The sequence below is a fragment of the Protopterus annectens genome, chromosome 1.part2 (assembly GCF_019279795.1).
Source record: "Protopterus annectens isolate FY-2018-M chromosome 1.part2, PAN1.0, whole genome shotgun sequence".
Classification (NCBI taxonomy): domain Eukaryota; kingdom Metazoa; phylum Chordata; order Ceratodontiformes; family Protopteridae; genus Protopterus; species Protopterus annectens.
In genome coordinates, this window is record NC_056727.1 from 952,830,096 (window position 1) to 952,848,058 (window position 17,963).

Genomic DNA, 17,963 nt, shown 5'->3' on the forward strand with positions numbered 1-17,963 from the left:
AAAAAACTGAAGAAAATGGCGTTGGATGCCTCTTATATACCCCTGGTGCACTGACGTCAGGGAAGAAGCGACAGCAACCAAGACTTTGGAATTCAGGCTGACTGCGGGACCACCTGACGACAGGATAACCCAAGTGTGATGACTGCAGCAGGGTATACACTCAAACATCTACATTTATGGTAGGTACAAAACTGTACTTTTGTGTGCTGTTGCATTTGTTAGGTCTGCTGAAAGTGTGTATATTCATAGTTCACTTGACCTATCTGTAGATAAGAGTTATTTGAGTGGAGTTCTACTGCCAATTATCGGGTTCATCCATCCTGTCTTATCAGATCTTCTCTTGGTTTCATATGTCTGGGGATACTTCTGACAACCTCCAAGCTAGAGAACACCAAACGTTTCATAATTGAACCCATAATTGTGAGAGGGATCTTCATTTTTTTTTTAGTTCTTTGCCCTTGAAATTGAAGGCTGTGGCTGGATTCATACCCCCACCCCCCCACGCACACACACACACACGCTTCAAAAAGGAATGAGATTGCATTGAATCTGTATACTCAATTGTTTGCCATTTACTTTTGTAAAAAAATTAAGTAATGATTTAACTAACTGTGTTCAAATATGTAATGTTGGAGTGTCATTAAACCTATAAATGTATTGAGTTGAAAGAAATGATGACATTTAAAATAATGCTACAATATTATTTTTCAAAGAGAAAATGTGCACACTGCATGGTCTAGTGACCCTTATTTGCCATTAGTCTGAATTGCTTGTCAGGCTGTTTTTGTGGGGAGTGAGAAATGTAATTGAAGCATTCGTCACACTCTGATGTGTTCTTCTCTTGTTCCACAGATTTCAGATATCTATGTCAGTGGTGAATCAGGAGACATGTCTGCCAAAGAGAAGTTGTTACTGTGGACACAAAAGCTAACAATGGGTTATCCGGGCATTAAGTGCACTAACTTCTCCTCATGCTTTAGTGATGGCAAAATGTTCAATGCAATCCTGCATAGATACAGGTAGGTACAAAACTGTCCTGTTCAGCATATTCTCTAGTTATTTACACCTTTTCACTCTACTTTGGGAGAAGTGAATCCATATGGATGAATAGAGTTCAGCTTGACTGGGTCATTGTCGGTTTCATACTGCTGTTATAAAAATGGTTATAGCAATACTAAGAGGATTGGATCATTATGCATTTACACCGCTGCTTTAAAACTGTATGAATATTAAAAAGTAGCCTAACCGAAAATGGGATATATGAAACCAATTGGGTTATGGCATGGTGATATTGTTTTATGGAAAGACAGTGTTATTGCAGAAGATGATGATTACTCTTGTGGGAGGAGAGGTTGGACTCTGCCCTTCTGAGCTGGGAATTTCTGGTTAAAGGCTTATAGTCCCTGCATATGTGAACTGTTTCTTACTGAAATTGGTGCACCTTGTTTGCTGTAGCATAGACTAAATCCAGGCCTGCTGAATCTAGCTTTGTTTGTATAACTTGAGCACTAATCCAATGTCTTCTCTTTTGGAGAAGGTTCCCCTGCACCCCAGGGGCAGGAGTGTGCAGTTAGAACTTGTCTGATTGAAGACTACAGGAACAGGGCTCAGTTTTGAGATTTTTTTTTACTGGTTAATTGGATAATTTGTTTAAAAGCCTTTTTTGATTGCTTGTAGTCGTTTAAAGCTGTTTTAAGTGTATATTTTACTGTTTTTGCCTTATCTTTTAAAAAAAAAATGTTTTCCTTGTTTCCCACCTTTCTAAGCTAGTATAGTCCAGTTTTCAGGCTAGTGCTGAATTCAGGGCTGTTACAATTTTCTGAGTTGCCCATACCTTACTTGGGATAGAGGGAGGTTTCTCTGTTCACCTGTGAGAGAGGGAGCTTTGAGTAGCCATCTGTCCCTGGAAGGAGTGGTTCCAGCCCAGAAGTTAGCAGTTTGTGGGCCATTTTGGGCTAATTTCTCTTTCATTTCCCTGCTGTAAAAACTGCGTTTGCACGGTTTTGCACGTCCGGGCAGCGACGGTTTGCTAGGGCTAAATTTATCTCGGCTCCACCAAGTCTCCTCTTCAGTCTTTCCCTTGAAAGTAGTCTTAACTCTCAACCTAAGCACTTAAAAAGCATCCTACAGTCCAGCACTTGCTCAGACCTAATAGCAAGCACTAATATACCCCGACACATGATTGTCCATTAGGGCAAGGCTCATTATTCACCCCTCACCAACCAAGCAGCTTCACCCTACTATTCAGACATGACCAAAGGGCAATTTCAGGTATACTCTCCAGTTCAGCTGGTGAACCTGGGTATCCTGAGGCAATGTTACAACTGCCTCATGTACACAGACAACCCTCTCCTCCTACCACAAAACATTAACATATGCGAGAGATGCAATTATATAGCTAAATTGGAGGCTAAGCTCTCTCCACCCAAGACTGGAACAGGCAGTCTTGAGGAGAAGGTTAACACTTGCACCACACCTCCAGCCTCACATAGACATACTAAACCAGCGCTGGCAAAAAATGCACATAAATACACAAAATCATACCCGGAGGCTCTAAATAAAAACCTGCAAAATCATCACAGACCTCCAAAGCAGACACCCAAAAAACCTGCACCTCCTGTCACAAACCAGACAACACATAAAACACAAAATCAGTGTGCCGCACAATCACAGCCCTTAAGGCAAAATAACATACCTAACACACTAGTAATAGGTGACTCTATAGTCAGGCACATTGACGTCCCACTCACTAGGCTGGACAAGGAGAAGGTTACTGTTAGCTGCCTGTTTGGAGCCAGAATCCACCACATAACACAAGCACTCCGGTCACTCCAGAACAAGTACAAATATGACTCTGTCATTGTTCATGTTGGTGTGAATGACCTAAGACGTAACTCCCTGGACCACATGAAAAGAGACATGGAAGAGCTCTCTGATCATGTAGCCCAGGTGGGTATGACCCTGACCCTGAGAAGCATCCTGCCCTCACCAAGAATGATACCGCAGTATAAAGAAAAAAATGATAAACTTCAACAATTGTCTAAGCTTTTGGTGTCATTCAAAGGGGATCCAGTGTCTGTCAGCCTGGGACGACATGCTCGACAGACCTCGTTGCTTCACAAGAGACGGCTTGCATCTCTCACCCCTAGGCTTTCGAATACTGGCCAAGGTTCTTGCTGCCCCCATAGTGCCTTTTTTAGGCAAGGCTCAAAAGTCAAACCCACCTCCGTAAACAGCACAAATAAAAAAAAAAAATGAGGGTTATGCTACTCAACAGCAGGAGTTTAAATCTCAAAATGCATTCGCTCGAAGCACTCCTCAGTATGGAGAACGTCGACATCTGTGCAGTAACTGAAACCTGGTTCAAGGCTCCTCAGAGCACCCCAGCAGTACCGGGCTACAACTCATGCCACACATTTTTTCCACAGAACATGGACCAAAACACAAAAGGAGGGGGTGTATCCATATTCATCAAGGATACCTACACCTCCAGGTTAGTGGCGTAGCATGATACCTCCGAGATCATCCATGTGCAACTAACAGGCAAATCTGCAATGCAAATTGTGGCCTGCTACAGATCACCCTCCATGACCCAGGACCACCACTCTGCCTTTCTGGAGACACTGGAAAACATGAAGGTCCTATCGAACACCCTGATATTGGGCGATTTCAGTTACCCTACCATTAACTGGGAAAACTACTTAAGTACAAACTCCCAGGTCCAGCGCTTCCTGGAATTTATCAACTCAAATGCCCTGGATCAGCTGGTAAACTCCCCTACCAGAGGTGAAAACATATTCGACCTGGTCATCACCAACATGGGCGACAGACGTCAACCCGTCAATGGTTAGATCAGACCATAAACTAATCATTCTGGATGTCTCTCTCTATCTCTCTTTCTCTGTCTGTGTGTGTCTCTCTCTCTATGTCTCTGTCTCTCTCTCTTTGTCCCTCTCTCTCCACCACCTCCAACCAAGGAAACCACAGTGAAAAAGTGTTCTAAAGCAAACTTCACCTTACTTATGACAATGTTGGTAAGTTTCACAGCCCCCACGCTAAAGGATAACAGTATCCAAGATGCAGGAACCTTTACAAATGCACTCTATGAGCACCTACAAGGATGCATAGATCGTGCCATCCCTAGCAAAACCAAGACTCACTCCTCTAAGAAAAGGAAATCAGTCTGGTGAACCCCTGCCATAAACAGGCTATACAATAGAAGGAGGAAACTAGTTCAGAAAAAAAGCAAATCCCAAGAAGGAAATACATCCCTGATCAGTATCAGTAAGAAACTAAGGTCCCTCATAAAATCCTCCAAGGCTAACTTTGAAAGAAAAATAGCCAAGGATTCGAAAGATAACCACAAAGCCTTCTTTAGCTATGTCAAGAATCTAATTGGCAACTCGCAGATATGCTCTGAGCTAGTGCAAAATAACACAAAATATACTGAGCCCACTGATATTGCCAACATCCTGGCAGATAGATTCAGTGCAAACTTCACCTCCACTATCACCGCCAAAAGGGCCCACAACAATACCGGAAAAGTGTAGTGTCCCAGAAATCACAGATGCACAGGTGAAAACAACCCTTTCAAAAGCCAAAAGCACAGCGTCAATGGGGCCAGATGGTGTCCCAGGCTGCGTCTTGCACGAACTACAGAACAAACTAACCCCCCCCCCCTAAACACGCTGTTCAACCTTAGCCTCTCCACAGGCTATGTGCCCATAGAATGGCGCACAGCAACGGTTATTCCGCTCCACAAAGGAGGGGCCACAACTGACCCTGGTAACTATCGCCCCATAAGCCTGACTAGCCTGGTCTGCAAGGCTATGGAGCGCATCATCATGGAACTCATTAGCAAAGACCATTGGGAACCTCTAAACACTTGACCCGACCCAGTTCGGCTTTAAGGGCAGATCATGCCTACTAAACCTGGTTGACTTCTTTGAGACAGTCACCAAGACCATAGATGAAGGGAAGGTAGTTCACACAGCCTACCTTGACCTCGCCAAGGCTTTTGACACCATTCCCCACTCGGGAATTATAGAAAAACTCACCAGCCTGAATATAAACCCGTACGTCACGAGATGGGTTGCCACCTGGCTTACAGACAGAACTCACACGGTAAGAATAGTGGGCTCCAGGTCTGACTCTAAACCAGTCACAAGTGGTGTCCCACAAGGCTCTGTCCTGGGACCCCTACTGTTCGGCATATACTTCTCAAAAGTACAGGCAAACACAGGAGGACTATGGCTAACCAAATTCGCCGATGACTGCAAACTGGGAGCCATAATTGACTCTCCGGCTGACACGGACATTCTCCAAAAGGGCCTTACTGAGATGGACACCTGGTGTCAAAGTCATGGTCTCAAACGAAATGCCAAAAAATGCATAGTCATCCTGTTTGGGAAAAACAAAACACCCATGAATTTACCACATAGGTGCCAGCCCCATTAATACAGAAGCAGTAATAAGAGATCTGGGGAGATAGTAATCTCTCCTTTGACAATCATATTGCCAAAGTAGTTAGGAAATCCTTCTATGTAGCCCATCTAATTACTAAAGGGTTCGCATCTAGAAATAGAGGTTATAGTGCCCCTCTACTAGTCACTCATCAGACCCATCATAGAGTACAATGCCCGCACTTGGGTAATACCTGTCCCACGGGTTCAAGGATCAAGAGTATAGTATAGGGGGCGCGGTCAAGGCGCATTAGTCTGACGTCGCCAGACGCGCCAACATGCGCCGGCTGCAGAAGCATCCTTGCATTTTGTCGATGGGAGCCGGTTTTAAAGCAGTTTGGGTGTTCAGGATTTCGTGGATCGTTTCCAAGTCGGAGAGCCAGACCGAATCTAAGTTGGTTAGACTATTATTTATTTTTTTTTTTTTTTTTTTGCTTTTACGGATGTCGGATGTCAGTGATCAACTGTATTTTGGGGGGAAACAGACCTCTCTCATGAGTACATACCTTGTGTATACCTTGCTTAGGGGGCCTGCACGATGTTGTTGGTTGTCGCTTTCTTGTGCTAGATTTAACAAGCGCTATAAGAAGATTAGATTGTGCCGTGAGTTAGTTTTGAGCGGTGTAATTATAAAATGCCGTCGGATGTATGAGCCCCGCTGGCCCAAAAAGCGCAGGACAAAACAGCATATCTGACATTCCCAAGTTCAAAATGTTGCAAAAGATCAACTTATGGTCACTTTCTGATCCAAGATCACTGACGCTACAACAGCTTTCTGGGCTGCTTCTTCAGAATCACATCAGTAAATCTTTGGCGAGTATGAAAGTTTCTATTCAGTCCTCTCATTATCTTTGGCAGCTAGCTGCCCGCTGAGCTGGTATCAGCCTAGCTTGCAGGCAAGGTGCTCCTTTGGCTTAGGCTTCTGGAAGAGTATTCACTTCTGGGCTGGCTCCAGTGATAGCTTGCAGGCTAAAAGGAATACAGGTTGTGGGACGTTTTAACGATTGCCTGTAAATATGCTCACTAGGGGGAAAGATGCTCCTAGTTTGGTCCAGCTTTCTGCAGCAGTGCTGGGAGTACCACCTCTCATTACAGAACGAATACAGTCCAGTCTAACTTTCTCTCAAGACATGTGCTTTTTCATGTGAGACTGCTGAAGAAACCTTCTCTTTCCTTCCATCTGCTATCTGGACAGTCGAATTGCCTCTTTACTTCCATCAACTATCTCTTGGGTAAATGGCAATGACACTAAGGACAGTCCATCAACCACTAGGGAATTCTCAATCTGTATGGTGACTTCAAGCAAGCAGGATTTGTTTATGTAGGATATAAATACTGGAATGTAAAAAGGAATCTTAATTCGCTGCTGAGGAATGTCACCTAAACAGGGAATCTAAAGAAAGAGAGAGGAATCTTCATTGGAATCTCCAGGAGTGGACACACCTAAACAAGGGCATTGGACTGGACCCGAAGGACAAGTAAAGGAATTTGGCCAGACTGCAGCATCTAACAGCTTGGGGATCTACACTGAATGGAAAGGGGTTAAGCAAGACAGCCCTGCTGCATGCTAACTTGAGTTTATCAACATGAAGGAAGGTGTAGCATCTAAGTTTGCACAAGCATCAAATGTGATTGGGAAACACATTGGCAGCCTCTATGCAGGCAGACACCATAACTGTCATGGTGCATCAACAAACAAGCAGACACATTTTGCAGCTGAATGGTGCAAAGTAAATGATGTGTTGGAGCATCTGTTGAGTTGATCCATGTGTGAAGCAAGGGGGAACAGGATCACAGACATTGTAGACATTGACAGTGTCATGGGGAAGCGGAGACTCAGATCTGTTCGGCCTCTCCACTGTCCAACAAGCATTGACAAACCTTTTGCAAAAGTTTTTTATCACAGACCTGTTCGCCTCCACTAAACCACCACAGTGCAAAGTTTTTCACTAAAATGCCTTTTCACACTTGCCTCCTCTCCTCTACTCTTCCTTCAGCGGAAAAGACAAGGTGTGTTTTGCCTTCCCAAGCTGCCTCTCCTCCCAAAGGAGCAATGGCGGGTCAGACAAGACAAGCTGTACTGAGCCTTTGGGGCCCCTCCATGCCTCGCTCTTGTGTCACAGAAGAGCGGCACAGCGGTATGTTCATCACTGCCTCTCTTCAAGCTTTTCTCTACCTATTGCTGTTTGAACCATATTCTGCTCAAAACCAAGCCAGGGTCCTCATGTCTAACAGCTTGGCATAAGTAGATGATTAAGGACCATAGCAGGCAAAGTACAAGAAAGCAAGTTTTGATTTGTGATTATGAGGATGTGAAGAGTTTTAACTTTTGTTGAGCAGCTTTGGATGTTGTTTGTGAGTTATTGGACAGTACTTTGTTAAGGATTTGGATTTTTCTTTGCAAATTATTAAAGCTCATATAATGGAATTTCCAGCATTGTGTTCCTCTTTCCACCATTTTTTTTCATGCCTCAAGAATTTTCAGCTCCAATTAGAGACAACCCACCATTAAGACCATCCAAGCAACAACTGATTCACTCTTGTGTTGGAGAAAGCCCGACCCCCATCCTTTGCTCCTACTCCTGTTTGGGAGGAAAAACTGTTGTAAGAAACTCACTGTCTTGGAAGATAGCCATCAGCATCTGCTGAATTGGTGTCTGAAGGTGTCAGGCCTGCAGGCCCTTAGCTGCTTTCCTGATTTAAGGATTTTATATATTCAATCTCTACCAATCCTTCCTTTATGCCTAAATTTTGGTAATGTGGCTTTAAACCAGACTATTCATTCATTTACCTTTTGCCTAAAGTGATCCCCAAAATGGGAAAGATTTTTTGCATTTTTTCCAGATACACACAGCAGTTCGTCATTATTTAAAAGATAGGACAAGGTTTTAGGCTTTGAGTTCTCAGAACCGGGTGTCAAAACAACTTATTTCTAAGGAGTGGATTTTGCATTTGCATTTTATTTATTCCCATCATGGCAGGAGATTCAGCTTGGATTAGGCTTCATTCCACTAGAGACTACTGCCGTAACAGCATTTCTAAGGGGCAACTAAGAAAGGATATTGGAGGCAGCTACTTGGAGTTCAGTGCATACTTTCATGATTTGCCCTGCTGCTCTGCCACTCAGCCCTAATTAGTGTTAGGACTGCAATGTGGAAGTGAAGAGACATAGTACAGTTTGTAGGTACCAAATGTATATGTCTTCAAGATCCCACATGCAATGGTCCATCCCTCCCTCCTCCCTTTGTTCTGTTCCCCTGTGTTTAGGTGGGGGGGTGCTTGTGTACTTTGTTATATTGTACATATATATTGTATATATATTTGTATTTGGTGTTGTGGTTGTTTTTTTATTTTTCTTTTAGCTTTTTAGATCTCTGGGCAAGGGGAAGCAGGAGAAAGCGGATATGATGCCGCGTCGCGCACCCGTACCCCCCTGACTCAGACTAAACGTCTGACACCCGACGCAGCCATATACTTTGGTATTCGGGCCGACTGGGACAGCGGACTACCCAAGTGTTAGGACTGTTCTACATTTATGGTAGGTACAAAACTGTACTTTTGGGATGTACCTCACAAGACACTTCCAACAGCTGGAAAGGCAACAAAAGTACCTCGCCAAGAGGATTACTGGTCTCAAACATATGTCCTATGCAGCCCGACTGGAAAAACTCCAGCTGTACTCAGTGGCATATCGCTTACTCAGAGGGGATCTCTGCCTGACTTACAAAGCCATGTCCAACTCGGAATTGATGAACATGCTCCACCTAAAGAAATCCAAGTCACTGCGAGCCACTCACTCTAGTGAGCTAAACCTCACCACAGTAATAAATAGAACATGCTGGAGGGATAGATTCCTGTCACAGAGACTCCCCATGCTTTGGAACAAAATTCCTAACTACATTAGGCAGAGCCCCTCACTAACACTCTTCAAGAGAAACCTTGACGATTGGATGGGTAACAGAAAATACACCCCTGGGATCACTTCATGGGCTCTTCTTCACAGAGGTTCAGTTAATTAATCAATGGGGCAGTGAAAGCAGACACACTCTGGCTAGGCTTATAAATGCCCTCGGGCAGGTAGCCTAGTTACCTACCTGTGAACCTATTACTTGCAAGATGGCGTAAGGTGCACATTGTAGAATGTGTGAGAGAAGAAATAAATAACTGAGATGTCAGCCCTGAGACTAGAAGTAAAAATTAATCCTACTGGGTGGCCCTAATATGCATGCCATGGCATAACCGACAAAAGACTTGTAACCAGAATTAGTCGATGACAAAGAGAAGCTGAGAGATGAGAGTGAGAGATGAGAAGTTGCAACAAGGGAAGTAATCTTTCTAGTAGAAAAATTATATCCAGTATTAACATTAACAATATTAAGAAAGCGAGTACTTGAAGAGGTACTAATGGATGTAGAAATTAAGAGGTAGCAGAGGACCTGACAACAGGGTAGACCAGGTCTTCAACACATAGGGAAGGGATTAGAGAGGCAGAGAGACAAAAAGTGTTAGAGAAGCAGAGGTCCAGAAATTACTGCATAATACTGACCATGTCACGGTGAGCTTATGATCCTTGTTCTGCTTATTTGGACAGGACAACAAGGGAAGAAGTATAGACGTTGGGAGAATAGAGAAGGGCAAAAGTTTAGAGCTTAGGAGCATACACTTTGATCCTTTGGATGGGAAAGTAAGGAGAATCATAAAAGAATGGGATGGATGCCTGTGGCTGACAAACTTTGGGGATTTGTTAAGATAGGAATACAGAATGAAAACATCCAACAACCACTGACTGACTGGAAAAAAAACAAAACCAAGAAAAATAAAATCCAGGCCTTGAGTACAAATAGGACAAGATATTTATTACAAAATTCAAAATATAAAATTGACTGCTTCAGAACTTAGTACATACAATGACATTAGAAACTTAAATAACACTATCAGGACATCATTGGCTTACAGTTAACCAATCAAAATCTTACATGCAACCATTATTGAACTTTTAAATATATAACCTTCAATTTGCTAGCAATACTTAATGGTATCATTCAAACCAGGAAGTCTAGAAGCATTTAACCTTAGTTGCCAGTCAACTTGGTACTTTCTAGAAAGTTAAGATTGCCACCCCTTAATGAAAGATTAACAGTCAATTATATAAAATAACAATATTTTAAAATTATTATATTCCAAAGTGTGTCTAAATAATGCATTTACATGTTTCAATCTTTTTATATCATAAATATGTTAAACTATGCATTTATTGAAAACATATCATTGTTTTTTTCAACATAAAATGCCCTACATGAATTACAAGCAACTAGAAAGATCACACCTGTGGAAATGCAAGTAAATGTCCCTTTCACAAAAAGTGTACATTCATAACCTTTCATAACAATAGTATACCCACTATCAGTGTACCTATACATTTTACAAAATCCACATGGGTAAATACCAAAACTTTACTGAAGTTCAATTCATCAGATTGACTCTATCATTTTGCAACAATGATTTTAAATTGTACTTTCTTGTATACGCGGAATGTGGGGTGTCTCATACCAGTAACAGCAAATCTACATTCCCTTTACAAACTCTCCTGTTATTTTTTATGACCAGTTGTATTGCTAAACTATCATCACAATATAACACACATAAATTTGCCCTACCAATACGATGTGACATAATATTGTTACATAAAATGGGCAAAATCTATTTTTTGTCCATTTAAAACACAGGATACCATATTTTCCAAAAATAATTGTGGGTATTCTCTATCTAAACATAATTGCACCAATACTTGATAATCTGTTTCTAATGTCCTTAATCTTGAAGCTGTAACTGTGCTATTTTCTTTACCAAATCTCTAATGACTTCTGTCATTATGCAAAAAGTTATTAGCATATGTTTCCTTCCCAAAACTTTGGAAAGAAAGCAATCATTGGTTTCATCTTTAGCTGTACGAACATCCAGAAAACTAATACCATGCTTATGCTAATTATAAATGCATTTTACAGAAGTGCTAGTAGTAGTTAAATAATTGAAAACTGTAAATCAGTTTTTTCAGTAGTACCCTGCCACATATAAAAAACAAGTAATCTGTATAACAAAAATATATAAATGTGTTATATTCAGGTTGATAAATGAACTGTTCTTCCTATACATTCATAGGTTCATAGGTAATTACTAGGTTAATGACCCCGGGGGGGGGGCTAGTTAAGCCTAGCCATTCTTCCTAAGGTGAGAATCAAACCCTGTAGTAAGTAAAACACCTTAACCATTATGTTAACCCCTCTATGTATGGCATATCAATCTACATGCTATGGGTGGCCTCATGTAAATGGCACATCAAGACTTTGTACCACAGAATTTCCCCTGTGTGTGGAACATCAAGGCTACATGCCATGGATTATATGATGTGAATGACACATCAGTGGTACATACAGTTCACCGATTCTGTAATGTGACTAGATTAAAGTTCTGTTTATTTATTGAATTTATTCACCGGGGTAGTCCGGCTGGGCAGAACGCTGCTACTTTTCAGAAGAGGGTCAGGAAGAGTCCGTGCTGGGTGAGGCATGGAAAACAAAAATGGTAAAAAGACCCTGTAATAACTTACAAGTATGATAACGGTAAAATGTAATCAGAAACGAAATATGTAATTTCCAGATATGACTACTGCATCATTTTTTTACGGTTTTGTTCTCACTACCATGCAAGTTAATACTCTAAATATTTAAAAGGAAAAAGAGGTTAGTGCTACTTTTAAAAAATATAATTTAAAGAAGATGGATGTAACTGGTGAGCAAAATTGGTTGTTGATTATCAGTTAAAGCAATTAAAAGAAATGGACCAGACTCTTGGCTATAGGTGTTTCTTTTCTGATGCCTAAGAAATCACTGTCACTACTGCATTGCCCTACGGTGAGCATCCATCTAGGAAGTCTTCAAAAAAAAAAAACAGATGGCATTGCTCATTTCTATTTCTCAACAGCTAAACACCTTCAACATCAAGCCAGCTCAATAATATTGGCATAAGTAATTGCCACAATAGTGCCACTTGCTGCACCCTTATTTTGTTGATAACATTTTTTAACAGAAATTATTTAAAACCAAATCCAAAAATGTAGAATTTAATTCAATAACTTCATTAAGTTACTGTGTTTAGCTGCAAACTTCCTAAACTTATTTGTTCCATCTTCTTTTGGTATCACCGTGTACAAATCAATTATGTCTGCTGTCACAAAAATTATATCTTGAATGAAACCATCCTCTTACTGAACTGAAAAAAATGCCATGAATCTTTCATTTAAGCTTTAGAAATATCAACTAATTGTTTTGTAGACTACAAGTAAAACTGCTGAAGGTTCTTTTTTCCAGCCAGCTGCTTAATTTGCCTAAAAGGTGCAAAACTATTGACTTATGAGTTTTTGGAATACCAAACAGTACTGGTACCACTGGATGTTTTACCTTTAAAAATGCATAAATATCTCCTGATGTTTGACCATTTGTAAACCAATCAAATACTCCTATTAATGTGTCAGTATGCAGCCATACCTTTTTAATAATTGACTAATTAAGTATCATCATTAGACAACAAACATTCCTTTTTTGTATATAATCTGCTATGCTTATTATTATGACAATACTGCCACCCTCGTCTGACTTCATAACACACAAGTCTTTGTTGTGTAATTCCTTTAAAGCTTACACCTCCACAGAAGCGGTTTTGCGGCTTCTGTTTCTTAACATTAAGAATCTAAATTTCGCAAGTAGATTCAAATGCTGCAATAGTTGAATTTACCTGAGGATTGAAAGTACTTGAGTGTTTAAACACCATAGAAGTATTTGGACGTACTTTACACTGAGAAAACAACCATGTTAAATTTAACTTGCATGTCAGAATAATTTCAGTTGTACCAGTGTTGGTGCTATGTCAGTTCTCACAGACAGTACAAAAGTCAAACCCTTCTGTAGCAACAAAATCACACAATTTTGCAGTTCTGTCATACTTAAATTATATATTTCAAACCATAATGTATGATGACAGCCCAATACCTGTGGCAATGCTTCTGGCTGTGGGATGACCGTTGCCATCATTTTTTTTCCATTGATTGCTGAAATGTGGGGTAAAACCTCCTGTTCTTCTTCATGTGATGTGACTGGTGTCTAGTGATGATAATGGGTGTTTGTAACTGGCTGTTTTTCGCATTGTTTATTTGCTGTACTTTCCGATCTTCTCAGTAGTGGAGAATTGTGGTTTTGTGGTTCATGTCTAATATGGTTTCCTTTTTTGATAAAATATACATTTCTATTGTTATCATTTTCTTTAAGCTTTTTTGCATTGTAGCTGACGCATCATTTTCATGTTTATTTAACCAAACATTTTATCATAGTATTCCTTGTAACTTGGAAATAGTAAGACGTTGATCATAACGTTATGCAAATTAAGTTCACTTTTCAACTCATCCGAAATCTTTACATGATGTTGAGTCAAAATTTCAACATGCAACCTGCACAGTCAAAAAAAGTAGTCAGATTATCACTTAATGCAGTACCTTCCACTCTCCCAGCTCTTATACCTTCTTGTAAAAGCAAGACATCCTATTGCAGCAATTTAAACTTTATTTCTTTTCAAATTCATCTCACATGATTGTTTAAAGATTTTAGACTCCTTATGTTTTTCCATCTTAACTCTTTAGAGCTGAACTACTTTCCAAAGTCTTTTATGCATTTAAAAAACAAGTAAAGCCATCTCGTTTTTCTCTTCCAGTAACACCCCCTGCAATACATATCTGATTTAGCATTCTGTACTCCCGACAAAATCTTGTCAGAAGGTGTATATGGGGTTGCTACCTATTCATATGGCCAGTGTGGGGTATTTTTTTATGGAATGTGAGTTTTTTTATGGAATTGAGAGTTTGCAAGTTATACATTCAGATTCAGCCCCACAATACTCTCAGAATGCAGACTGCTGAGACTAAAATGTGAAGATTAATTCTATTAGCAGACCCCCTCAAGTACACCATTGCAGTTTGCTAAAAATTCCAAATGGCTTTCAGTAGCTGTCCCCTTTGATTTGAGTGACACCACCTTTACAAGACAACCCTTATGTATCCAGAAAGACATGGCGCAACAGTTTCTGTCTAGTACATCTAGGTAAGAGAGCCTTCTCTAGACTGGGACCTGCTACCTGGAACCACCTGCCTACAGAGATCAAAAATCAAGAAACCAGTGAAAGCTTCAAATTTGCAAATAGACCTTCTATTTATTTCCTGAATTTACCTGCAACTGCTATCCTGACAATGGTTAGGTAACTTATCCCATATCATGAATAATGGAATATATTTAATAAACTTTTCTGAGACTCGTAATGTGACATGTCATGCGCAAATATTCCGCGTGCATGTGTGTGTGTGTATATATGTATGTATATATATATATATATATATATGTGTGTGTGTATGTATGTGTATCTATATATATATATATATATATATATATATATATATGTGTGTGTGTAGGTTTACCTTTAAAATGTTGAATGCTAAATGTTATGAAACTGAATTGGCTGAATGCATTATATTGAATGATCAAAATGTTGAACTAAAATTAGTCTAAATTCACAATGTCGAAATTATCGAATTTGCCCATTTCTGCACTGTAGTGCAATATCAGAGTTGGTATATTTAAGTAAGGGGGTGTGGGGGGCACAGCCCGCCTGCAAAATAGTAGAGGTGATCTCATTGCTTTTTCAATTAAATGAGTTTAGACATTTTGATCATTAAGTGTTTTGGGTTTAGATGTTATTTTTCGACCAAATGAACATTAGACATTATGGCATTCAGCATTTTAAAGGTAAACCGTATATATATATATATATATATATATATATATGTGTGTGTGTGTGTGTGTGTATGTGTGTGTGTATATATATATATATATATATATATATATATATATATATATATATATATATGTAGAGGTGGCTCAGTGGTGCATTGGATAGCATTATTGCCTCAAAGCAAGAGGTCCTCTGATTCAGTTTCATATGGGGTGTCTTCAGTGTGGGATCTGAATGTCCTCCCTGTGTTTGTGTGGGCTTCTTCTGGGTGCTCCAGTTTCTTCCCACATTCCAAAGACATGCAGTAGGTAGACTGGATATTCTAAACTGGCAATAGGTGTGAGTGTGCATGTATATGTGGGGTAAGGAAGAACAGCTGCAGCATGGCTAGCCAGTCGGCGGTGTGAACCTTGACTCTAGATGATTGCCACTGTTGAAGTGGTACCCCAACCTCATGTGCAAAATGAGAAAAGGGGTTGTGGATGGATGGGTGAATAGAAGTTTGTGTATATATGATTGTACTATTTCTTATACATATCTTAACTTGCATTTTATATATTTTTTCTTAATGCTCTCTGACTGGATCTTTTAATGTTACTCTGTCTGCAGTCAATCTTATGTTTTGATATGTATTTATTTTGTGTATAGTATTGTTGATTGAAAGACTGTGGTTTTATTTTCTGCTCTTTGAGCTCTGGTCATGGCTGAAAAGGATCAATAGACTTAGTTCACTTACCTGGTGAACAAATAGTAAATAAATAAATCATACCCGTAATCAGTGCAAAGAACTGGAATTCACTTTTTGGCAAATAAAATTTAATTCTTGTAAAATCTGAATTTTGTGCTATTTAATACAATATTTAAGAATTTTTGTACAAAATACTTGTTTTATGCAACTACTAAAGGAAAGTTGGGAAATCTTTTTGGCCTGAAATCTTAGCAGTGTGTTGCCATTTTTTTTTTCCACAAGGCACAGCTGGCGAAATAGGGATTGTGTTGCATATAGAGGAATAGATGGTAATCCTAGGTGTATTGGAAGGAGGAGCAATTATAGAAAGTGGTAACCTCTTAGAATAAAGTAGGTGAAGGAAACTTTTTAATGAAAGAGTATATGTTGTTTAAAAAAATAATAAATATGTAAAATCTCTAAATGAACCTTTAGAAGAGTCTTCAGACTTTCATTGCTTTTGGAAGGAAGATTGTTTTCTGTTCTGGCAGACTTATTCACACACCATAACGATAGTGCTTAAAAAGTCAAATTACATTTTTAATCGTTTGTGGAATTTAATAATTAACCTAATATTTTTGGTTGTCACTGATGTTTTCATCCAAACAAGTTAATTTTTACATGATACAGAGGTTTAGTCAACACAACGTTAACCAGAATAAAATTCTTTGTTTATGTTTAATTGTCTCCTGATTTCATCAAACAGCTGCTGTTGGTGAGGGAAAAATCCAGCAAATTTAAGGAAAACTGAAAGCATTTGCTAAAGAGCTGGATATTTACTTGTCAGGTCCTAGCACTGCTATACTAGAATTAACATTATCTGTTGTTAGTGGCACTTATTTATTTTTCCTTTTGTAGGCCAGATCTGATTGACATGGAGAAGGTACAGATACAGAGTAACCAGGAAAACCTTGAACAGGCTTTTGAAGTGGCAGAAATGCTTGGCGTCACCCGGCTATTAGATGTTGAAGGTGAGTAGTAAGGATGCATTTGCGTTCTTTGGTGCAGTCTTGGCATTTTGTGGTGGTCTTATTTTCCATTGTGGGTATTCTTTTGAACTTCTCTTCCATGTATGGAGTGCAGAAAAGGTGCAAAAATGCTTTGCTAAATTGTCATTTGTATCAGAATTAGAAAATCGTATTTATTTATTTATTATTGTTTGTTAACCGGGTTAGTCCAGCTAAGCCAGAGGCCCATTTTCCGTGGCGACCTAAGGAGAAAAGCTCCAAAAATAATACAAGTAATTATATTTACAAAATATTAAAGTAGGGTCACAGAAATATAGTACAAGTAAAAAATTTGTGCAGAGCAGTACAATGCATAGGTAAAATAACAGTACATTTTTCAAAATTTGAGAACAACAGTATATAGCATAGGCCCCATAACAATTAAAAGGTTTAGAGAATATTACACAAAGGAGTACAGTATGAATACAGTTTGCTAGAGCTGATAAGGAAAAGCAGATAAGATGAGAAGGGAGGAGACTAGTTCAAGTGGGGTTTGACAAGGGCATGACCAAGTCTTCAGGAGAAAAAGGTTAAGTTCTTTCTTAAACAGGTATTTATGCTGAATGCTTCTTATGTTGAGAGGAAGCGAGTACCAAGCATGGGCTACAGAGTATTTGTAAAGGGTCTTACCAATGTTTTTGTTAGGTTTGTATAACCGAGGGAGGTGTTTACTGGCAGTACGGAGGTGACAGGGGGGTTATAGAGGAAGACTAAATTGGAGATGGAGGTACAGGATGAGGGTTCATACAGGATGGAGTGTGCAATATGTAGCTGGGGTATAAGTAGCTCTTTGGAGAATTCTGGCCATTGGAGTGACTTGAGGGCAAGACAGTGGTGAGATTTGTAAGGAAGGTTGGCAGGAAATCTGGCAATTTTGTTATAAGTATGCTCTAATTTAGTGATAAGAGAAGTCTGAACATGAGTAAGGACGGGCAG

The 17,963-nt window shown here is 39.7% G+C and overlaps 1 protein-coding gene across 1 annotated transcript in view; it reads left to right on the plus strand.

Annotated features, from left to right (window-relative positions):
- Positions 1–17,963, plus strand: part of LOC122792184 (microtubule-actin cross-linking factor 1-like) — a gene marked incomplete in the record, with an annotated part of 3,579,694 nt that overhangs the window by 1,056,036 nt on the left and 2,505,695 nt on the right. The window contains 2 exon segments of the mRNA XM_044059907.1: positions 853–1,019; positions 16,879–16,991. Coding sequence (XP_043915842.1) covers positions 853–1,019; positions 16,879–16,991 — 280 coding nt within the window.